The sequence below is a fragment of the Leptodactylus fuscus genome, chromosome 6 (assembly GCF_031893055.1).
Source record: "Leptodactylus fuscus isolate aLepFus1 chromosome 6, aLepFus1.hap2, whole genome shotgun sequence".
NCBI classification, from domain to species: domain Eukaryota; kingdom Metazoa; phylum Chordata; class Amphibia; order Anura; family Leptodactylidae; genus Leptodactylus; species Leptodactylus fuscus.
In genome coordinates this window covers 49348992-49373824 of record NC_134270.1, presented here as the reverse complement: position 1 = coordinate 49373824, position 24833 = coordinate 49348992, and the positions used below count along the sequence as shown (strand labels likewise).

General features: G+C 42.5%; 2 protein-coding genes across 2 annotated transcripts in view; one reads left to right on the top strand and one right to left on the bottom strand.

The window, feature by feature from the left end:
* Positions 1 to 7161, top strand: part of LOC142210627 (uncharacterized) — a 36350-nt gene extending 29189 nt beyond the window's left edge. Inside the window, exons 9-10 of the mRNA XM_075279913.1 lie at positions 799 to 906; positions 4858 to 7161. Of these exons, the coding sequence (XP_075136014.1) occupies positions 799 to 906; positions 4858 to 5636 (887 nt within the window). The 3' untranslated portion in view covers positions 5637 to 7161. The remainder of the gene's footprint in view (positions 1 to 798; positions 907 to 4857) is intronic.
* The window catches only part of ZBTB45 (zinc finger and BTB domain containing 45), a 500250-nt gene that overhangs the window by 346415 nt on the left and 129002 nt on the right, over positions 1 to 24833 (bottom strand). The gene's annotated exons all lie outside the window — the stretch shown is intronic.

The window sequence follows — 24833 nt, the reverse complement described above, 5'->3', positions numbered from 1 at the left end:
TGGGTGCACGTAACCCCAATATATTCTTTGAATTACCAGTCAGAAACTGGCACTATATGGCAGTAGCAAGAAATGAGGGTATTTGTATTCCCAATATATTCTTTGAATTCCCAGTCAGACAATGGCACTGTATACCAGTAGTAAAAATTGTGGGTGTATATAGCCCCAATTCTATTGCTAGGGGACTTGCAGGGTATTTCTGGGGTGAAGGTGGGGGGGCACACCGTTGGAACGGGTATCGGGGTATATATCGGGTATACGGGAATACACTGACAGTGTATTCCATTCAGGATCCTGGGAAAGCTGGGTTGCGGCGATTGAGCCCGTCAGTGCCACGTTACACTGACAAGCTTCTCCCTGGAATTTAGCTCTTACAAGAGCTGTTGGTTGTCTTCTCCTTCCTATCCTAGCCTGTCCCTGCCTACCCAGAATCTAAGCCCTAGCTAGCTGGACGGAAACCTCCGTCCTCGGTGAATTGCAAGCTCAGAATGACGCGAAGCTGGGCGTCGCTGTTCTTTTAAATTAGAGGTCACATGTTTTCGGCAGCCAATGGGTTTTGCCTACTTTTTTCAACGTCACCGGTGTCGTAGTTCCTGTCCCACCTACCCTGCGCTGTTATTGGAGCAAAAAAGGCGCCAGGGAAGGTGGGAGGGGAATCGAGTAATGGCGCACTTTACCACGCGGTGTTCGATTCGATTCGAACATGCCGAACAGCCTAATATCCGATCGAACATGAGTTCGATAGAACACTGTTCGCTCATCTCTAATCACTATCACTTTTTTTTTTTCTTCTTGTAGAATTTCCCAGTATTGAACCTGTTACACTGAGAATGAAGTCAAAAGAGGGGCCATCTCACAGTGAAAATATTTGTTTGGATGGAAGAGATGTAATAAATTACACAGTCGGTAAGTGAACAGAATTGTCTCAAGTTCCTTGTGAGCTGCGATTATTTCAGCACTAACAATATTTACACCTTTCTTACAGGTACATAAATACAGGTACATTTTTAGTAAGTAGTAGTCATTTATTATTTTTTTTTAATAAATGGGAAGTCTGGTTGCTTAAAAATAGAAAAAAAATTAGCAACAATGTAAAATAATTAAGCAATATTTACATTAGCTAACCCCCTCCCCATATAATCACACACACACACTCCTTCTTTTCCAATGTTTGTTGGGGTTCTCTGCCATTTTCTCAACTTCTTGATCCCTCTTGACACAGAAATGTGACAGATCAGTCAGTCATTGGCCATAGTGGATGACAACACTGAAACAGCACAGCACATTGAGCAAATATGGCTGATAGTGAGGCTCTCGGTTAAGCAGATTTTGGGAGATAGCCTTTTCAAGATTTGTATGTAGTTTTTATTGCACATTTGTTTTATTACTTTGAAATGATAATCAATAACACTAGGATATCCTTCTAGGATAATGTTATTGATTATCATTTCAGTCCACAAATGGACCTGTTGTGTGCAGTAGACAGGAGACTCTCAGACACACAGATCAACTTTTTAAAGTGCACCTGTCATTCCCTAAAGAACTACTCTGCATGTATTAAACCAGAGGGTGACCTATGTAATTACTTTTTCTGTCCTTTCCCCAAAGCTACGGTACCTGGGACCACTACCCTACTGGAATGTTGCTGACTCTGCCTTCTCTCACATTTGCATACTGAAGCGACTGGCATTAGACAGAAAATGCCAAAAGCAAAGGGAGCAAAATTATTAAGTAAAAGAAATATAACATGAAAAAGTAAGCATTTCTGAAATTTATAGCAAGTATAGGTAGTGTGCATAAGCTTCAAGGGGTGTCCAGGAGAGGATGTTTAGGATGGGGCTGACAGCCTAAGGATAGGTCATAAAAACCGAAATCTTGGACAACCCATTTAATAACAATCTCTGCTTTGTCAGTGGAGAATGACAAGTGCACTTTAAACCTCTCATTCCATTGCATGTATTCATTTTATAGATTGTCAGGTAATTAGTTTTAGAAATGTGATTCACACTGCTTTGGAGGGTTTTTTTTTTTTAATCTTAATTCTTCTCAAAAATACAGAACGTCTCTCTCTCTTTATATATATATATATATAGAGAGAGAGAGAGAGAGAGAGAGAGAGAGAGAGAGAGCGCGCGCTAAGTAGAGGGGAAAACAGTGAGCTGTTCTGAATTTTTGAGAAGATCTGTGCCCTGGGTAAAGAGCTATCGGTGCCGGTACCGTAGCTCTTTACAGTCAGAAGGGCGTTCCTGACAGTCAGTCAGGTATGTCTTTCTGTACAAGCAGCGCCAATAGCGCTGTGCTCTGAGACCGGGGAGGAACGCTACTGGAACGTTCCTCCACACTGTACAGCATGATAGACGCTGCTTTGAAGAGGGACGTACCTGGCTGACTGACTGTCAGGAACGCCCTTCTGACTGTAAAGCGCTACGGTACTGGGACTGCTAACTCTTCACCCGGGGCACAGATCGGGAAAGCCGACAGTGCGCTGAATTAAGCGCACTGTCGGATTTCCAGCAGTATACAGAACTGCCTGTGCCCCGGACCATGAAAGGTCCTCTTTAAGGATAGCGCACAGACTACACTGCACAATATAGTTCACCTGTGATCTATGTCATATGTGAAGTTACTTTATTTTGGCACACATGATATTGTTTTATATGGGATGATGTGTAATATTGTAATTTTTAATCAGGTGGCCTAAAATTGCTGCTGCTGTGTCATAATGTGGTTTAAGGTTTAACTCTTTATAGTCTTCTAGCTATGCTGTATGAAATCTGCATAAGTTTATTAAAAGGATGTCCCCATCATAGACAGTCTTGGTATATCACTAGGACATGCTGCTACATATTTATCAATGGGGATGAGCTCAGGTACCCTCATCTATCTGGACAATATGGGGATTAAGGTTCCTTTAGTTTTTGGAGATGCTAGTTTTCCAGAGTCGCAGGAAAGCTCCATTTAAGTGAGTGAAGCAGTGTTGCACATTGGGAGATGTCGACCATCATAGTGCAAGGAAAGATTTTTAGGAAGCCACAACACTTACCGTATATACTGGAATATAAGCTGAGTTTTTCAGCACAGTTTTTATACTGAAAAAGCCCCCCTCGGCTTATACTCGAGTGAAGAAAAAAAAGAAAAAAAATTTTTTTTTTTTTTTTTTTGGTTCTATGACCAGCCGCAATAGTAATGTATAGAATCTCCCATAAAATAGTGGGGAAAAAAAGAAGCTTTAAAAAAAATATAATAAGAAATTAAATAAAAGTTCTATAAAAGTAGAAAATGACTGTGAAACACATTATACACATTAGGTATCCCTGTGTCTGAAAGTGCCTGGTCTACTGAATATAGGGGATCTGCAGTGCTCCTGGTCCGTCGGGAAGGGATTAATAGGAGCACTGCAGATACCCTATATTCAGTCAGGCTGAGTTCCAAGTGAGGTAAAAAATAACCCAGTCCTCAAGCTCAGGGAAGGGGCAGACAGACAACCAAAACACCCCCTCCCCTTCCCCAGCACTCAGCAACTACTGCACCCAAAAACTCCGACCATTTTAATTTTTGAAATTCTCCAGTAGCTGCTGCATTTCCCCCCTCGGCTTATACTCGAGTCAATAAGTTTTCCCAGTTTTTTTGTGGTAAAATTAGGGGCCTCGGCTTATATTCGGGTCGGCTTATACTCAAGTATATACGGTAGCTTGTTCTCATGTCCTTCACTCTAAGGATTTTTATGGGGCACAGTAGTCCACATGCCATATTATACTGGTACTTGATTTCTTAAAAAGAAAATAAAAATAATGTTTTGTGCTAGGTCTGGGTAAGTAATGAAATTCAGTTAATTTGCTATTACAAAAAAGCACGATTCTGATTTTCATCAGTATAGTGAACTCCATGGAGTCTGATATATTACATGGAAGCTTTCTCTACTGCTTAAAGTTACTGTCAACAGTTTCTTCAATGTCACCAATAGTTGAGTGGTAAAACAAGGAAAACCTGCATCAATTAGTTTCTTTAAGAAAAAACAAGAAAATTAAGATTAAGGTCGATAGTCACCTTCAAGCTTAAAAGAAATTGAAATGTTTCTTTAGGTAAAATCACCCAGCCCTAGTTTGTGCACCAAACATATTGTATGTCGCAGTCATATGACTGCCTTGATAAGATGACTAGGTCTCTTTTTTTTTTTTTTTTTTTTTTTTACAAAGGCAGGGGACAAAACATTATTTTTTAGAACACAAATATTAGTCATTTGATAGAGTCATTCTTAAAGGGATCCTATCATTAAAAAAACGGTTTTAAACAAATAGCACGTCGGAATAGCCTTTATAAGGGCTCGTTCACACAGGGGCGGTGGTGCGGATTTTGACCATATTTTGACTTGGGGAGCCAAGTCAAAATATGGTCAAAACCCGCCTGCCACGATGTCGCGGCTTCCCCCACCCCAGAGTCAGCTCAGCGAGCCGCGGAATCCGCCTGAAGAAAGGTCAGCTCGCTTCTTTTTTTCTGCTATCGGCAATTGCCGATAGCGGAAAAAAGAACGCTAGTGGTCTCCATAGACCACCATTGTAAAGGGGCGGATTATGATGTGGATTCCGCTGTCAAAATCCGCCCCTTTGGCCCCTCGTGTGAACTAGCCCTAAAGGCTAGTTCAAAGGGCGGCGCTGCCGTTTTTGACTTTTTCTTCTTTTCTCCTACGTGCTATTAGTTTAAAAAATTTTTTTTTTTTTTAAATCATAGAATCCCTTTAAATCATTTATGGGTTAAAAAAACAAGTAATGCCAGAAAAATCTACATATTGTATCTTTGTTAACAAAGTTTTACAAGTCTTTAATTTTCCTTATTTCTTCCCCTTGTTCCCTACAAAAGATGACGAATTGATCATCGAGAGCGAACGCAGCACTGAGAAATTCAACCTAAGAAATATTCCTTCAAAAAACAAAGTAAAAATTCAGTACAACATGAAAACCAGTGGATACTGCCAAAGATTAGTCAGGTGGCCGATGGGTCAGAAGGATGAACTTACACACAGACGTTATGTGCCGGGTTCCCCCAAGGAGCTTGAGAGGACCTTCAACTGCACTGAATGTGGAAAGAGATTTTTAAGATTAAGTGATCTTAGGCTTCATCAAGGAACCCACAAAATGAAAATAAAACAGTACAACGGTTCTGTGGTTCAGTTCAGACCCCAGCAGAGAGTCGAGTCCAATTTAAAACTTCCAGTTGACAACAAGTTTCCCCATGCTATCTCCATCAAAAATGTATCCGTGGCAAAGTCTTTAACATGTGTCGTTTATGGGAAGAATGTCAACCCGGGCCCACCGATCATGCAAACCCAGAAGACGTTTGCAAGGGAGAGGCGCTTTGTATGTAGGTTTTGCGGTAAACGCTTTCAGAATAACAGTAACCTTATTGGACACGAGAGGATACACACAGGGGAGAAGCCCTTCGAATGCCCGGAGTGTGGCAAGAGCTTTAGCCAAAAGGCAAATCTTACCACTCACCAGAGGCTGCACACCGGAGAGCGCCCTTTTGTATGCATTACCTGTGGCAAAGGCTTTGCGCAAAAGATAAACTTGCTAACACACGAGCAAACCCATACAAAAAAGAAGAAGAAGATAGACGGCAAGCTGGTCCTAATAAACTAACCCAATTTCTCACATCAGGTTCTGGTTGACGACAGATCGGCCGGGATAACCGCAAAGTGCCTGGGAATCACTTATTCCTATTCACTAAGTCTACTTATTTTTAAATGCACACTACACAGATTTTGTCGTAACTCGCAGGCTAATTTTACTGTTTAATCTAAGGGGTTTTTTTTGGACTAGTATTTTTTGACAGGTGCTACTCCAAGAAGATAAGATACATACAAAAAAAAAAAAAAAGAAAGTACCTCAGACATGAGAAGTATTTTAGAGATCTCTAAGATACGAATCATTCGTTCCAATGTTTTTCTAGCCTTATGTTATAAGAAAGTATATATAAATGTTGTAACTAATTTGTATATAACAGTCGAGTTATATAGAGCTCAGTGTCAGGGCTGGAAATCTTGACCATTTCTTCACTAGTAATTTTTCAGGGGTTATAAAAAAAAAAAAAAGACTTTCTGTATATACAACAGTATATTCTCCTCCTCCAACCTCCCCCTCCAAACTACAAAACCTCAATGATACAGTTTTATTTTGGGGGTTTTTTTCCGGTATGGTCATTGTGTTGTTGGGGAGGGGGAAAAAAAAAAAAGATAAAAGAAAGTTTCTCTATTTTTTAAAATGAAAAAGAAAAAAAAAAAAACGACTGCAACTTAGAGACTCGGTCGGGGAAAAAATTTTTGTTTTGTTATTTATTGCATAGTATATCTTTTTGGTGCACAATTTCTCCATCAGGTCTTTTTTGGTAAAAGGTTTTACTATATACACTAAACATCCCGCTATAAGGTATTCTATAACCTCCAGCCGTAACTTATAGTGTAGTAGTGCTCCTGATTTGTGCTTCTATGTAGGCGATGTTGAAAGATGTTACATAAACCTCCATGTTTTAATGGTGTGTTTTTTTTAATTTTTCTTTTTGTGTTTTTTTTTTTTTTTTGCCAACTATTACTACCGCTAAGACCATAAGATGGCGTTCCTGTTTTTGTTTGGGTTGTATTTTTGGACTTTTAACAACTTCTTACTACTGGGTCCGGTTTATTCTAAGCATTCAGGATTATTTGCTCAGCTTTTTTTGCTTCTTTTCATCGTAATGTGGACTACAAAATGGACTGTTTTATTCTGCAGTATATACTATACCTGATAACAAATGTAACGATTTCGAATTGAAAATTGAAATTTGTTTTTTTATTTTGTTAGTCCGTAAAATTACTCCGAATGGTTCATTCATTTATGAGCTATTGGATAATGGGTTATATTCAATTTCTGTTGGAAATGTACAATGCCATGTGTGATCATGGGGTCCAACCTCAGGGAACCCCACCAGTGAGCAGAACGGAGAGGTTGCCCTGATTTGTGGCTGTGCTTAGTACTACGCTTCAGTCCTGTTCATCTCAACAAACGTGAATGGAACTGAATTGCATATGGAGGCGACACTCTTCTAGGTGACTTGGTCACTTTATATTCCCAAATTATTTTAATACAACAAGTCTTGGACCATTGAGTGCTAGCCAATTGGAATTGTGAATTCTTCTATAAAATTCTTGAGTTTTGGAGTGTCTGCTTCCAGAGGCTGGACAGATCAGGAGACAATGGCTTTAATTTTGGATAACGGATGGGGCAAGTTGTCACTCCTGGTCTGTAGTGACAGCCCCAACTTGGGAGTTGCTCTCTGAGGAAGTGTAATATGGCAAGAAGAAACCGTAACAATGGAGACAGATAGAAATCCCCTGAACAGCACATCGTGATCCTTCCTGTTTTAGAAGAGGATTGGGAAGCAGTTCTTAACATTTAGGGGCTAGAGATCTGAATAGGTCTAGTGATTTTATCAACCTCAACTCAGGATTCCCGAATAGGGTCTCTCTGAGCCAGACATCCCCTTTAAAGACCATTGGATCATTAGCAATATTCTCTAGATCCATGGCCACTCGAGAAGGGAGCTTGACATGTTCTTGGCTTTAGACCTCTGCTCATTGGTCATTATGGTAGTAACTTATATAACATTTATGTTTAAGTTATTTTTCAGATTTTCTTTGTAGTCTAGTTTGTAAGAAGTTACTGGTGTTTGCACAAAAGACTCTACAATTGTATTTGAAACATAAGGGACATGTGTGTCTAGCTGTCACATATGGCCGTACTGACGTTGTTTCTGTTGCTCTATGCAGTCTTCAATCCACAATGGTTCATTCTGTGGAGACCTTTGGGTTCGGCAGAATAACTGTACAAAGCTGCTCTTACATCATAACTGTTGGTTTTCCTCAATATTCACAGATTCTATAAATACAGTTTGTATCACAATTTCTCAAGTACGTTAAGACAGAAACGTCTTAAATCTGTTCATTAGACTGTAGAGGGTAGGGCTAGACGCTTTGTATAGGTAGTGTAGGCTGCATGTCTTATTAAAAAAAAATTTAAAAAAAGACATTAAAATAAAAAAAATATATAAAGCTTTACACGCAAAAGCTGATTGCAGCGACAATGAGTTGTGTGATTCATATAAGTAAGTCACGGTGGACGCATTGTAGTTCTGGTACCCTCTGGTTTTGTCTTTTTATTTTTTTGTTGAAGAAAACTTTACACTGTTTTAATTTGAGGTTTGTGTTACTGTTTATTACTACGTTACTGTATCATTTTGTCCGGTCACTACAATAACTATTTCTTCCTGACTCTTCGTACTCAAGGAAAGCAAGTGAACCTCTGTTCTAACTCTAATATCTGTGTTTTTCTTACGTGTCAATGGACGTTATTGTCTTCTACATTTCACATGCCAATTTTCTCTTCTGTGGTGTTGCTGTATGTGTGACCTTCTGACTCCTGGACGTAACTTATAGGTAAACTCTTCAAGAAAGGTGCATACAGCAGGTGCTGAGATTTAGGCCATTTATCATCAAGCGTTATCTGAAGTTAAAGGGAAGCTGTTACTTTCTTTGCCTTTACCTGGTGTAACCTACATTGGTCTCTCAAGGTATGTGGACCTTACCATGTGTTCATGTTGGATAATACAGAGGCAGTCCACATCCCCTCCATGCCAGTGTCCAGACTGCCTTGTTTAGTTACTGTATTAGCAATTCCTGTAAAAACATGGCCTAACGAAAAGCATTGCGGAATATTTACTAGTATGGTGGAAGCCAATATCTACAGTGAACTCCACAGCGTTAATGCCAATGTGCTTTAAAAGGACACACAAGCCTAAAGTACTTCTGTTGAGTTTGGAGAAACTGCCTTTATGGCCCTCTGGGTTTGGCTCAAGGAATAACCAGAAGGTACAGCTTTGTCATGTGTCGGACACTATAGTGGCAAAGTGTTCATATAGATTGGTAAGCAATCCTTGCGCCACCATATGGTTACAAGAATACCTCAGTAGTATGTGTTGGAACTTACCATGACTTATAACATAAGATTGGAGATGTGATTTGTTCTCAATGCAGTATACGGGCGCCATATTATACACCTGTAACATGGTCACGTGCGTAGGCCCTTACATTAATAGAAGCTGCTAAATGCAGAGCCTTGACCCAAAGTCATTTAGTTCCGTGATCACATATTTCTATCCATATGTATCCCATCAGCATTGATACACGTTTTTATACTTAAGGGTTCAGGCTCCTTTAATTTTTGTTTATTGAGGCTTGTTACAGTACTGTATGTTCCGTTCCTTCTACACTCCAGAATAAGATCAGAGCTCCTGTACCTGGATTTGGTTTTGCTTGGTGGATTTAAAGTTGACATACTGTTACTGCTATATTGGAGATTTGTTTTTATTACAGCAATTCTCGTTCCTTAGTAGGCCCAGTATTCTTGAATGGGTTTTCTAGAATTTAGATATTGATGACGTATCCATATCAGATTGGTGAGGGCTTTAAATGCAACACCCAACCATCATCTGATATCAGGAGCCACAGCCGCTATAACTAACATAATCCAGTGTCCTGTGAAGTGGCCATGCTGGATTAGCCTAACTCATTTTAACCCAATACACCGCGTACAAAGCTGCTTGCTTCATTCTATGTATACTGCCAGTTTCAGTGGCTGTGATGCACTATATCAGCTGATCGGTGGGGGTGTTGGGTGTCAGACCCTCACTGATCTGATATTGATGACTTAAATTCTGAAAACCATTCATGCCGCTGTCAACCGATGTATGTAAAGCGTAACAGAGCATGCATGTGTTTGGGGAATTGGGAGGAATAACTGTCAGCTGTATGGGCACCTTTAAAATGCACATGGGTGTTTAAGCTATGGATAAATGAGTTTGTCCAGAATTGGAAAAACATGGCAGCTTTTTTCCAAAAACGGCGCTACCTTTGGAAAACAGTAGCCATATATTTCTAATTTTGGACAGCCCATTTACGCTTAGCAATGCTGCTGTTATCTGTACTCGTCTGTTTGTACTGAAGCCCAACCATAGGGATTTACGCCATCTTTTTGCAAGTGTTACATTTATTGTTCATTTACATGAATGCCAAATTTACCTAAAGTAGCAGCCCCACAAAAAGTTTTATCATCTGCCCTGTTAGGAAGGTCCATAATATAAAATTATAGTGAAGGAAAATATACTGATTGTCGTGTTATGTGAGTGACATTCAGACTCCAACCGATCCAGCATCTTATGTGTGGACAGGAAGTCAGTTCGTTCCTATGAGACTCACATTGAGGCGCTAATAAAAAATGAATAGAGAAACTTCCTTTCCAAAAATGAGATTGTTAGAGAGTCAGATGCCATCTCACTTGACGACCAGTGGGTGAGTCACATAAAGCCACCAGGAAAATTACTTTCGCTAGAATTTACTTCATTTACTTTTCTAGTGGGCAAGAGATAAAACATTTTTCTGTGAGCGTTACTTTAAAGTTTATCGATGTGAAACGGGTTTTTAAAACTGAAGTCCCTATTACACGGGTAGGTGATTGGGCCAATGTAAAGGTGTCAGCTCTCAGCTGGCAACTTCTGTGTACGGGCTGCTGACAAAGGCAACGATGATCGCTGCACATATATGCAGTCCACAAGTGGGCAGTGGTCTCTGTGAGATCATCTGTTCCTGGTCTTTGCCCCCCCCCTCCCCTTGTTAGCCGGCGTAAAAGGTCCCTATCACAGTGGCCTTTCCCAGTTACCATAGATATTTATTGGCACATGTTGAAGGGATATTTGCTATAGGCATGATCATCCTCTGACTCTTATTGGTAGAATTTGTAACCTTGCTCAATTATACTGTTGTCCTTCAGTTGGCACCAGATATATCTTACATCTGCTGTTACATTGTGTGCCCACTTTTAGGAGGTAAAAAATAGTCATTATAGGCAAGTATGGTAATTATTCATCTTCTAAACCATTTTGCATGTTTGACGACTTACAGGCTTCTTTAAAAGGGTTGGTGCCCCTGACCATATGTCCTAATAAGGCTTATGGAAATCATAGAAAGGAAAGGGGGTTTTCATATAGCCCCCTGACGCCCCCTCCTCACTGGCACCCATTTATCACTTAAAGAGGACTAGAGATGAGCGATCACTGTTCGGATCAGCCGTTCCAAACAGCACGCTCCCATAGAAATGAATGGAAGCACCTGGCACGTACACTTTGCCGGCGGCCGGTCGCCGTGCCAGGTGCTTCCATTCATTTCTATGGGAGCGTGCTGTTCGGAACGGCTGATCCGAACAGTGTTCGCTCATCTCTAAACCTCCTGGGGCACATGCGGTTTTATACACTGCTAGAAAGCCGACAGTTCGCTGAATTCAGCACACTACCGGCTTTCACGTTCTGTGCCCCAGGTGAAGCGCTAGCGGTGCCGGTACCGTAACTCTTCACTGTCAGAAGGGCGTTTCTGACAGTCAGTCAGGAACGCCCTTCCTCACAGCAGCGTCTATAGCGCTGTACTGTGAGAGTACTGATAGTACTTGTCCATAGACTAGTACTGGGGGGGCTTCCTCACCGTTCAGCGTCATCGCCAGGCGGTAAGCAATGCCCCCTCTCACAGTACAGTTCAATAGACGCTGCTGTGAGGAAGGGCATTCCTGAATGTCAGAAACGCCCTTCTGACAGTGAAGGGCTATGGTACCAGCACCGATAGCTCTTTACCTGGGGCACAGAACATAAAAGCCAATAGTGCATTGAATTGAGCGCAATGTCAGCTTTCTAGCGGTGTATTACACCGCGTGTGCCCCATATGGTGGAAGGTCCTCTTTAAACAGCCATGATAATTCTCCCTCCTTGGAAGTGTGACATTGTGTAATGGCATCCTTAATGTTTTTATCGTGACTCTTTTATTTGGAAATGCCTTGTTGGTCTTAAATTACATTGAAAATCGATCTTTACAAATCACTTTATTACCTTTTAAACAATTTGCAGTTTTGTCTGTCTCTTGTTTTGTATCCCATATGTGTTCTATAACTTATCTTCACACTAAATAACTACTAATGTTACATTTTGAGACACTATTTAACATCAATCTGACAAAAATATTTAAATTGAAAACACTTTTATTTTTTATTTGACTCTTTTTAAATTTCAGAATGTCGACTTTATTAAAAGCAGGTTAGGTTTTAATATTTCCCCTGCTCTATTTTTTATTTCCTGCTTTGGAAGCAGCCTAATATATTATTGTACCCAGTTACATTGAAAACATTGAAACCAAATATTATATATGCAAGTACTTTACTGTTTTCCGCTCATTTTTTTTTGTCTTGTGAGAAAACAAAAATCTGTCTTACAACTGTTTTTGTATTTGTCTACCAGTGTTGTGTGTAACATGCATCGCTCTTCAACACGTGTTACGCATGTTACTTGGTTTTTCGTGCGTCTGAAATGAATAGAACCTAAGGTACTTCTAGATGAAGATTGTTAGCTGTTACTGTAACCTTCCCATTTAGAATGAGTGCTTCTTAGGAGTTGAGTTTGTATATGTGATTCTTTATGGTTGTCATAATTCCTGTAATATCTTCCAATAAAACTCCTGTTTTGTTACCTATTATTTCTGTGCCCTCTTTTTTTTTTATAGAATTAAGGACTGATGCTTGGGTGAAGCCAAGCATGACAAGGGGAAAATAAGGAAAAGGAAAACTCTTCCTATAGAACCACCTTTTGTACGGTAGCCTCCTACAAGTCATTGCCCAACTTTGAGATAAGACTTGGGATATCAGTCAAACTAGTCTCCACAAGCGGACATAGTATCCTTCCTGGCCTACAGGGATACAAAGAAAAGCTGTCTACACCAACAACTGGTCTTCTATCTTCATGCCATTTCTTCTCAAGAGATTTTTTATTTCTTCTCTCCTGCCTTCGCGCATATGCTGTGTTATTTATTATAACTGTTCCTGGGAAGGTAAAAAAAAATCTCATGTACACATTCTTACAATCTACCGGAAGATGTATACTAGCTCACTCTTGTAACCTTTCTTCATTTGACAGTCAACTGGCTGGGCTTGTGGCAAGTCTGTAACATTGACAGTGCTGCAAAGCACTGTATATGCAGCAGTATAGAAAGCACACTTGTTCTGGCACCACTGGCCTTAACTACAGGGGGTGGACAAAAAAATGGAAACACTTGACTTTTTGGCATCATAATGTTTGAACATGTTCAAATCAATCAAAACTTGACATATTTTAATGTTTTTTGTTTTTTTAATTCTGTTATTTGATATGTTTTTTTAAACTACCTTTGTTTGAAACAGAAATTTAAGGAAATTGGTTATAATTAGAGATGAGCGAACACTAAAATGTCCGAGGATCGAAAACCGATTCGAACAGCCGCACACTGTTCGACTGTTCGAACGGATTTCGAACCCCATTATAGTCTATGGGGGGAAATGCTCGTTTCAGGGGTAGGCAACATTCGATACAATTATACTTACCTAGTCCACGAGTGATGGTCGGGCTGGCTTCTGCTTCATATCTTCTCCTGGCACAGCGTCCCCGCATCTTCTTCCGCCTGGAAATTCACTCTGCCTAGGCATCGGGCCTAGACAGAGCCGACTGCGCATGCGTGGGCACGCGTGCGCATGCGCAGTCGGCTCTGCCGAGGCCGGATGCCTAGGCAGAGTGAATTCCAGGCGGAAGAAGACGCCGGACGCTGCACGGAGAAGATGTCGGAAAGGTAAGAAGAACCAGCGTTGATTGGCAGAATGTATAGCATTCTGCCAATCAACGCTGGTTCTGCATCGAACATTAAACTTCGAACAGCTGATAGTGTTCGATCGAATACCGTAGTATTCGATCGAACACCTACTCGATCGAACACTACTCGCTCATCTCTAGTTATAATCTTCTAGAAATGGCAGACCTCCGACTTTCAAAGAGGCCAAATTGTTGGTGCTCGAATGGCAGGCACTAGTGTAACAGAAAGTGCCCGAATGTTTGGCGTTTCAAGAGGTAATGTCTCAAAAGTAATGACTGCTTTCGAAAGAGAAGGGAAAATGTCCTCAGCCAAGGACAGGTCTGGTCGAAAGTCAAAGTTGTCTGAGAGAGACCGTTGGACTCTAAAGCGAATTGTTAGAGTGGATCGCAAGACCACAGCTCTTAAAATCACTCCAGAGCTCAATAGACGCGTACAGAACCCAGTTTCCACAAAAACTGTTTGAAGGGAGCTTCACAAATCTGGATTCCACGGAAGAGCTGCAATTTGAAAACCTCTGCTCTCAAAGACAAATGTTTCAAAGTGTTTAGAGTGGTGTAGAAACCACCAGAAATGGTCCCTCGAGCAGTGGCAAAATGTGATTTTCTCTGACGAATCATTGTTTACCTTTTTTCCGACCTCTGGTCGTGTTTACGTTTGGAGATAGCCGAAAAAATAATTTCAACTAGACTGCCTTCTCCCAACCGTCAAACATGGCAGGGGTTCAGTGATGATCTGGGGTGCTATTTCTTGGAAATCCACCGGGCCAATGATTTCCCTTCATGGAAGAATAAACAGCCATCACTATTTAGGACTTTTGGCCGACCAAATTCATCCTATGGTTCAAGAACTGTTTCCAGAGTAGGATATCATCTTTCAAGATGATAATGCACCAATTCATAGAGCAAGAATTGTTAAAGAATGGCACGAATAACATTCTAATGAAGTTCAGCATCTCATCTGGCCACCACAATCACCAGACCTCAACATTATTGAGCATTTATGGTCAATTTTAGAGATTCAAGTAAGAAGTCGATTTCCACCACCATCGTCTCTAAAAGAACTGGAGGGTGCTTTAACTGAAGAATGGGCTAAAATTCCTTTGGAAACAATTCACAATTTGTATGAATCAATACCTCGGAGAATTGAGGCTGTATTTGCCGCAAAAGGTGGACCAACACCATATTAAAAGATATTTTGATGATTTTTCAAGGTGTTTCCATTTTTTTGTCCACCCCCTGTAAGTAATACTGTTCCCAATTTGAGCCACATTCTGGAAGAAGCAGACAGGAATGAGAGGTAAAGAGCAAGATGATAATACTCCTTTACCCTTACGTAGAAAGCTAGTGAGCCTGTATTAAAAGCAAATATTGCCACTACTTGTACCGTAAGATTTTTAAAGGCGTGGATCATGGAGATAGAAGATCACTTAAGATCCAAAACACACAGAGAACACATCCTAGACTCCCTTCTTGTGCTTACAAGTGAAGCAGATTTCGTATTTGATTCAACAATTTTTTTGCTTTTCAAAAATTTTCAAGTGCACTTACAACAGTGTGCACAAATAAAGTGACAGACAATGAAAACGGGAACAAAGAAAGTCATCATGCAAAAACATGGTAAAGAAACTGGTATGATTAATAATACTGAGTAATAGAAATATCAGGTAACATAAAATTGTGGAAAAGCACTACCACTTTGCAGTACTCAGTCAGCTAAAGGAAAATAACCAGTAAACATCAGCAATACACAAGAGGAAATGAGAAACGTGATATCCAAGGAAAAAGGAAGGGGGTTGGTTTAATAGGATGTTAGTCAAAAAAAGAAAGGAAGGGGAAGAAAGGGAGAGAAAAAGAGAAGTGGAGTGAAGGAAAGGGAATGAGGGAGTTAGGAAACAGAGATAGAATGGCGGGTGGCCTATCAGGAGTAATTTAGCCAAGAGGACCATGATTTCACAAATTTGCCGTGTGTCCAGTTCTTCCAAATAGAATGTTCCTCAAACCGAGCAATCTGGTGAACTTTACAGAACCATAGCTGTATTATCGGAGTCTCTGGAGCCAAAACTGTCGGACAAGCACTTTAGCTACGGCTAAGAGATGTGTAATCAGATTAGACTTGGCAAGGTGGTATTGCGTAAATGACAGGGAGAAGAGGACCATGTTTGGTGTTATTATGAAGGGAGATTGGAGAATCTGCTGAATAGTTGTTTGGACTTCCATCCAGAAAGGCTGAATCCCAGAGCAGTGCCACCAGATATGGGAGTGAGTACCTCCATAAGAATAGCATCGCCAGCAGAGTTTGATAGAGAGAGAGTGTCAAAACAACCACGAGGGTGTGCAATACCACCTGGTCAACAATTTGTAGTGGTTCTCTTGGATACGAACACACTGGGAATATCCATGGGTTGAAAGAAGAACATGTTTGACATCTTCCTCCAAAAGAGTGATACCCAGTTCTGCTTCCCACGAGGATATAAAAGCAGGTTTGGAGACTCCAGCTGGATGGACATGCTTATCCAGAATATGTGACGGCTTTTGCGAGAGCCGGCTGACAGAGAGAGAGGCACTTTCCAAAGGAGTAAGGTATCTTAGAAAACCTTGTGCATGAAGGAAAGATAGAGGTGTACAGTATCTGGAAAAAGGGACTTATCTTGAGTGGTCAAGTCTTGGGCCATTTTGAAGGAGTGCATTCCATATGCTATGATGTTTGAACACTTTCCACAAGTCTGCATAAGTTGATGGTGAAAACTTACTGTACAGTCGGGGGGTGGGGGGGAGGTGGGTTCCTCACAGCTTAGCATTATCGCTGGACGGTAAGGAATGACCCCTCTGACAGTACAGGGCTATGGACGAGTACTGTCAGGAGGGGTGTTCCTCACAGCTCAGAAATGCCCTTCTGACAGTGGACAGACATTGGTGCCATTATAACGGCATGGATATCTCCAGCCCCATGCACATAACGGAAAAACTGACAGTGCAAATTCAGCGCATTGTCTGCTTTCTAGTAGTATATAACACTACATGAGCCCGAGGACATGAAAGGTCCTCTTTCAGGCATAGTTTTCATTCCTCATATATTCTATTAGTCCTCTAGGAATTTTTTTCAACCAGATAGGTAAATGGCAATTATTCATTAAATATAACCGTTGTTATCTGTGGGTTTATTGTAAGTTTTAGTTAAAAATTTATCTTGGACAAAAACTGTAAGGTCCAAAAAATTAATGGACACTCTACTGTAATAAGGTGTGAAATAAAAATACTTATTTATTTCATTAACAAAATCTAACAGTGTTTCTTCATCTCCCATCCAAAAAAGAAAAGCCACCATAGGATTGTGTGGAGCCTTGCTTGAGGAAAAATATAAGTCTTCTCGCATTAACCTCTGTGTGGATTTGCGTAACTGGGTGCTAACTTGGTCCCCATGGCAGTACCCTACATCTATACATAAAAAAATCTGTATTGTACATAAAATCATTTTTAGTTAGAATAAAATCAGTGCACTCCTCTATATAATTTATCTGTTCCAACTGGAAAGTCCCTGATTTAATAAGAAACTGTTTTGTTTCTTCACATCCCTTTTCATTTTTAATTACAGTATAAAGTGACATGATATCCAAAATCCCGAATATAAATTTTGAGCCCTAAGTTTTGCCCCCCCCCCCCCCCTCCCCAATTGGTGGTATATGTTGTTTTAAACATTCTAGTAGCAATTTTCAAAAAACCTTGTAACTGATGGCCCACATATTCTGACAGGTTTGACATCAAGGAACCTATGTCCTATGCTATAGGGCATCCTGAAGACTCCCAAGTGGATTTATAGCTCTTAGGTATATGGTAAAAAAATACTAACCTTGGGGTATTATTATAGATATAGCGCACCTCCCGTTTATTTATGATGCCGCTCCCCTGTCCTTTCTGAACCAGTTTACAAACCTTTCTTAAATTGGTTGTTAGGGTTTGAAGGAATTTTTACGTATGTTTTATTGTCCCCCAATAAACTATTTGATTCTCTCTATCCAAAATAACAATCCCCCACCTTATTTCCCTGTGTGGATTATGATATCATCATTACTTTGTAGTTATTTAATTACTCTAACCAGTGCGTAATTAAAGTTTTATGGGTCCCAGTGCACTCTTTTGTCCAGGGCCCCTTACCCCCTCCCTACAACAAATTCTTAATGGTGACATGTGCTGCAGGAATATCTCATATATTTGAAAGGGATACAGCTTTAGTACAAGAGGTCTAAAGTGAAGCTTCTGGGCCCCAGTGCAAAATTTGTAGTGGGCCCCATTCTTGCATTGTGTCATTTAGAATAGTGTTATATTTTATATGGCAGAGGGATCTTTGTGGTCCCCCAAGGTTCAGGGCCAGTAGAGACTGCTACTGTTACATCTCTTATAGCTATGACCCTGGGAATCAATACAAGATCAAAGAGGTTTAATCCATCTTAGTGTGGTTTGGGTAATCTGTGGGTCTCCTTGGTTTATGGGCCAGATGGAAGCTGCAATCTCAATACTGATGTCAGTGCTTATGGGCCTGGGTGACTACACCCTCAGCCCCCCCTCAAGTTACACCCCTGGGTAAATTGTTGCATAATGTATTCAATTTTTCAAAGGGAGCGAATTTTAAATTTATATTCAAATCTATTTTTTCTTTTAACTATGGATTCTGCTTTATTTATTTTTGTATTCTCAATTTTATTACATTTTTTTAAAAACATTTTACAAGTTTTTACAGCACAGAGTCTCACAACATGCTGAAACAAAAACAAAAAAGAGCTTATTCAGGCTATTTCAGGAATCGTCGGTCACAATAAGCTGGGTGTTTCTTAAGTGCTGAAAAAAGAGACAAGTGGAGTCATGCCATAAAGATGGAAGAAATACAACAGTCCCGGAAGGGGATATAATTCACAACAAAGTCAACATGAGTTTTGTGTGAATACTCATCTGTGGGGGGGAAGGGAGGGGAGAATGTTGCAGGGAGGAGTGGGGGGGGGGGGGGAGAGAGACTTCCATTTTGAGTTATGTGAAGGAGGCCTGATTGAACTCTCACCAGGGAGACCAGATTTTTTGAAAGGAGTCATGAGTCCTATTTGACCAACTAGTTAGCTCCTCAAATCTCATAATTTGGTTGACTTTATCAACCCATTCTCGAAAAGATTGGGGGGGGGGTCATGTCAAGGAGGTGTGTAGCAAGATTTGATTTTGATAGGAAAAAACCTGGAGTGGAGAGCGAGAGGAGAACTACTTCTGGGGATAATGTAAAATGGGATTTGGTTACCTTACTTGGATTTTCTCCCAATAGGATTTTATTTTGTCCCAGTACCGCCATATGTGAAATGGTGTCCCTCTGGCAGTCTGGCATCTCCAGCAATTGATTGTACTTGCTAATTTATGAGCATATAGCCAGTCTGGCGACCTTTGCCATCTGGTTAAGATCTTATAGTGTGCCTCTTGGAGGTGGATACAAGAAGAGAAACCATGTGAATACATCAGATTGGAGGATCTATCATCACTGTTAAGAGAGAGGTTCAGGTCTTTCTGCCCCTTGTGCACATCGTCTTTGAAAGTCACTACCGGTGATAATGGTTTCTTATCCTCTCTCCTCTCTCTAATTCCACCCCTTCATTTACTGAATTTTCCCCAATCTCATCCAACGTTTGAAACTGTGTCCCTGGTGAGGAAAATTCGCCCTCATTTTTCCTAAAGTGATCAAATGGGACTGAATCTCTCACAAAGGTTATTTTTCATTATCACTTCCTCCTCTCTAGAATGAATACGATTTTTAATGCTGTCGGATAATCTCCAGACATGTTTTATATGGTTTAATTATGTCAAATAAGCAATTTCTCCATTCATTTTAGGAGATTAGAAGTAAAAGACTATGAGGAGGAGGCAAGAAAATTATACTAATGACTTTTGACTAATTAGAAATGACAAGAAAGGAAGCTGCGGCTATCCGCTAATGAAATTATTGGAGGATAAAGGAATTAATCAGGAGGAATATAATTGGAGAATACCCTGTATTATTCAATATACAGATGATGCGGGAGTTTAGAAAAAAATAGATGTATTAAAAAATATTGGGACTTTTTAAAACAGTATAAAATTATTGGAGAATTTCTCCCAGTACAACCCAGATTTGTGTTCACAGAATTTGGGAACTTTAATTGCCCCCACAATCCAGGAATTGGTGGACCATAGACAACACAGTTGAACAAATACTTTTTTTTTTTCTATGTAAAAAATACAGGGCATGTTGAGCATCAAACATAAAAAATTGGACAACAGAGGTACAGGACAGTAGGGGGAATATGAAATATAATAATAAAGATTACGTGTTATATTGAGGGTGTAATATACTGTATTAAATGCCCATGCAATAAGGTATAGGTGGGTCCATCAAGCGGGAATTATCACTAAATATATCACAGTTTGTCGGCTACCCACTATCGAAACATAGAATTTCATTCAAAAGATGTCCCAAGCAGAAAGTCGGTGGATTTTTAACCTGGGCACTTTAACACCAAACAGCCTGAATATTGAAATTTAACTATTTACATTTTGCAATATGAGACTGTGAACGAGGATAACGAATGCAAATAAAGAAAAACGTTGCCGATTGTTGTTGGAGCAAGATCATGGGACCACATTTTGGCAGAGGCCACCTCTGAGAGTACACTGCTATTTAAACTTTGCTATTGGACAGAAAAGACAAATCCCTGACAAAGGAGAACTATCTTCTCCAAAACGTGTAGGAAAGTTTTCTGTCCTTCCTTGCTATCTGGACTGAGCAGTGATGTCACCCGCAAGCTTGATCCTTAGAGCATTTAATATTTTCCATTAATGGAAATATTTCCTTTAATTTTGTATATTCATCACTAGAGATGAGCGAACACTAAAATGTTCGAGGTTCGAAATTCGATTCGAACAGCCGCTCAATGTTCGTGTGTTCGAACGGGTTTCGAACCCCATTATAGTCTATGGGGAACAGATACTCGTTAAGGGGGAAACCCAAATCCGTGTCTGGAGGGTCACCAAGTCCACTATGACACCCCAGGAAATGATGCCAACACCTCTGGAATGACACTGGGACAGCAGGGGAAGCATGTCTGGGGGCATCTAACACACCAAAGACCCTCTATTACCCCAACATCACTGCCTAACAACTACACACTTTACACACTCAATACCACCTCTCTGACAGTAGGAAAACACCTTGAAACGTGTATTTGGCACTTGCAGTGAGGAGAGCTTGTCACCAGCAGTGAATTTGGCCCTTGTAGTAAGTTGAGGTTGGCACCAACATTTGTTTTGAAAATCAGGGTGGATTGAGCCTCTAACCAGCAGAGTTTGGGCAAATTCATGGTGGAGGGAGCCTCTAAACAGCCCAGTTTGGACCAATTCATGGTGGAGGGAGCCTCTAAAAACCCCAGTTTGGACCAATTCATGGTGGAGGGAGCCTCTAAAAACCCCAGTTTGGACCAATTCATGATGGAGGGAGCCTCTAAAAACCCCAGTTTGGACCAATTCATGATGGAGGGAGCCTCTAAACAGCCCAGTTTGGGCAAATTCATGGTGGAGGGAGCCTCTAAAAACCCCCAGTTTGGACCAATTCATGGTGGAGGGAGCCTCTAAAAACCCCAGTTTGGACCAATTCATGGTGGAGGGAGCCTCTAAACAGCCCAGTTTGGACCAATTCATGGTGGAGGGAGCCTCTAAAAACCCCAGTTTGGACCAATTCATGGTGGAGGGAGCCTCTAAACAGCCCAGTTTGGGCAAATTCATGGTGGAGGGAGCCTCTAAACAGCCCAGTTTGGGCAAATTCATGGTGGAGGGAGCCTCTAAAAACCCCAGTTTGGACCAATTCATGGTGGAGGGAGCCTCTAAAAACCCCAGTTTGGACCAATTCATGGTGGAGGGAGCCTCTAAAAACCCCAGTTTGGACCAATTCATGATGGAGGGAGCCTCTAAACAGCCCAGTTTGGGCAAATTCATGGTGGAGGGAGCCTCTAAAAACCCCAGTTTGGACCAATTCATGGTGGAGGGAGCCTCTAAACAGCCCAGTTTGGACCAATTCATGGTGGAGGGAGCCTCTAAAAACCCCAGTTTGGACCAATTCATGGTGGAGGGAGCCTCTAAACAGCCCAGTTTGGGCAAATTCATGGTGGAGGGAGCCTCTAAACAGCCCAGTTTGGGCAAATTCATGGTGGAGGGAGCCTCTAACCAGCCCAGTTTGGACCAATTCATGGTGGAGGGAGCCTCTAAAAACCCCAGTTTGGACCAATTCATGGTGGAGGGAGCCTCTAACCAGCAGAGTTGGTGGAAATCAGGGTGGAGGGAGCCTCTAACCAGCAGAGTTGTGGGCAAGCAGGGTGGAGGGAGCCTCTAACCAGCAGAGTTGTGGGAAAGCAGGGTGGAGGGAGCCTCTAACCAGCAGAGTTGGGGGAAATCAGGGTGGAGGGAGCCTCTAACCAGCAGAGTTGGGGGAAATCAGGGTGGAGGGAGCCTAGTATTAGCAGAATTGTGCAACGCTTATGGTGGATGAGTATGAGGATGCGGAGGAATTGGAGAGGTTGAGTACAGACATGGAGTTTCATGTTGGGGTGCTTTACACAGGTGGGCACAAAAATGAAGGCTCTATCCAGTGGTGGTTCATTTTTATCAAAGTGAGCCGGTCGGCACTCTCAGCTGACAGACGGGTGCGCTTGTCAGTGATGATGCCACCGGCTGCACTGAACACCCTCTCAGATAGAACGCTGGTGGCAGGACAGGACAGCACCTCCAAAGCATATAGGGCAAGTTCAAGCCACAGGTCCAACTTCGACACCCAATACGTGTAGGGCGCAGAGGGGTCGGAGAGGACAGGGCTGTGGTCGGAAAGGTATTCCGGCAACATGCGCCTATACTTCTCACGCCTGGTGACACTAGGACCCTCCGTGGCGGCACTTTGGCGAGGGGGTGCCATCAAGGTGTCCCAGACCTTAGACAGTGTGCCCCTCGTTTGTGCGGACCGGTGAGAACTTGGTTGCCTACTGGAGGAACTGCCCTCCCTGCCGCCAACGTCACATGCTGGAAACATCTCCATCATATTCTGCACCAATTGCCTGTGGCAAGCATTGATGCGATTGGCCCTCCCCTCTACCGGAATAAAAGACGAGATGTTGTTTTTATACCGGGGGTCAAGGATAGCAAAGATCCAGTACTGGTTGTCCTCCATGATTTTGACAATACGCTTGTCGGTTGTAAAGCACCCCAACATGAACTCAGCCATGTCTGCCACAGTGTTAGTTGACATGACTCCTCTGGCCCCACCGGAAAGTTCAATCTCCATTTCCTCCTCATCCTCCATGTCTACCCATCCGCGCTGCAACAATGGGACGATTCGAAGTTGCCCGGAAGCCTCCTGTATCACCATCACATCATCGGACAACTCTTCTTCCTCCTCCTCCTCCTCCTCCTCCTCCTCCTCCATTAAACGCAGTGAAGCGGACAGATGTATGGACCTACTCTCCAGCTGTGACAGATCGGATGCTATCCCTAACTCCTCTGTGTGATCTGAGTTATCCCTGATGTCAATCAGGGATTCTCTCAGAACACACAAGAGCGGGATTGTAAGGCTCACCATCGCATCCTCAGAGCTCACCCTCCTTGTGGACTCCTCAAAGAACCGTAGGATGTCACAAAGGTCTCTCATCCATGGCCACTCATGGATGTGAAACTGAGGCAGCTGACTTTGTGGCACCCTAGGGTTTTGTAGCTGGTATTCCATCAAAGGCCTCTGCTGCTCAACCACTCTATTCAACATCTGAAACGTTGAGTTCCAGCGTGTGGGGACGTCGCACAAAAGCCGGTGTTGTGGCACATGCAGGCGTTGCTGGAGAGATTTTAAGCTAGCAGCGGCTACTGTCGACTTGCGAAAGTGGGCGCACATGCGCCGCACTTTCACCAGTAGCTCTGGAACATTGGGGTAGCTCTTTAGGAAACGTTGCATCACTAGGTTGAAGACGTGGGCCAGGCATGGAACATGTTGGAGTCCGGCAAGCTCCAGAGCTGCTACCAGGTTCCGGCCGTTATCACAAACGACCATGCCTGGGCCCAGGTGCAGCGGCTCAAACCATATTGCCGTCTCATCGAGGAGGGCATCCCTCACCTCGGAGGCAGTGTGCTGTCTGTCCCCCAAGCTGATCAGCTTCAGCACAGCCTGCTGACGTCTACCAACGCCAGTGCTGCAACGTTTCCAACTCGTAGCTGGGGTCAATCTAACAGCGGAGGAGGAGGCGGTGGCGGAGGAGGAGGCGGTGGCGGAGGAGGAGGCGGTAGAGGAGGAGGAGGAGGGGGGTGTTCTTCTCGTGTCCCTGCCAGGAATGTTAGGCGGGGAGACGAGGTACACCGGGCCAGTTTGGGAAGCAGTCCCAGCCTCAACTACATTCACCCAGTGTGCCGTCAGTGAAATGTAGCGTCCCTGTCCGCATGCACTTGTCCACGCGTCGGTGGTCAAGTGGACCTTTGTGCAAAGCGCGGAACTAAGGGCCCGCCTGATGTTGAGTGACACGTGCTGGTGCAAGGCGGGGACGGCACACCGGGAGAAGTAGTGACGGCTAGGGACGGCATAGCGAGGTGCCGCAGTTGCCATCAGGTCCAGGAAGGCGGGAGTTTCAACAAGCCGGAACGCCAACATCTCCTGGGCCAGCAGTTTAGCGATGTTGGCGTTCAAGGCTTGCGCGTGTGGGTGGTTAGCAGTGTATTTCTGCTGCCGCTCCAATGTCTGAGAGATGGTGGGTTGTTGTAAAGAAGCGCCTGATGGTGCCTTTGATGGTGCAGGAGAAGGAGATAAGACAGGAACAGGGGAGGATGAGGGAGAAGTCAACAAAGTGGCGGAGGCAGATGAAGTGGTGTCCTGGCTCGTCCTCTGGAGTGCATCGCCAGCACAGTCAGCAGTGGCAGTGGCAGAGGCAGTGGCAGTGGCGTGAACGGCAGGCGGCCTTTGTCCTGCCGTTGCTGCCTGCCACTGATTCCAGTGCTTGGATTCCAAATGACGACGAAGTGGTGGACAGGTTGCTCTTCTCAGAGCCCCTAATCAATTTCGAGAGGCAAAT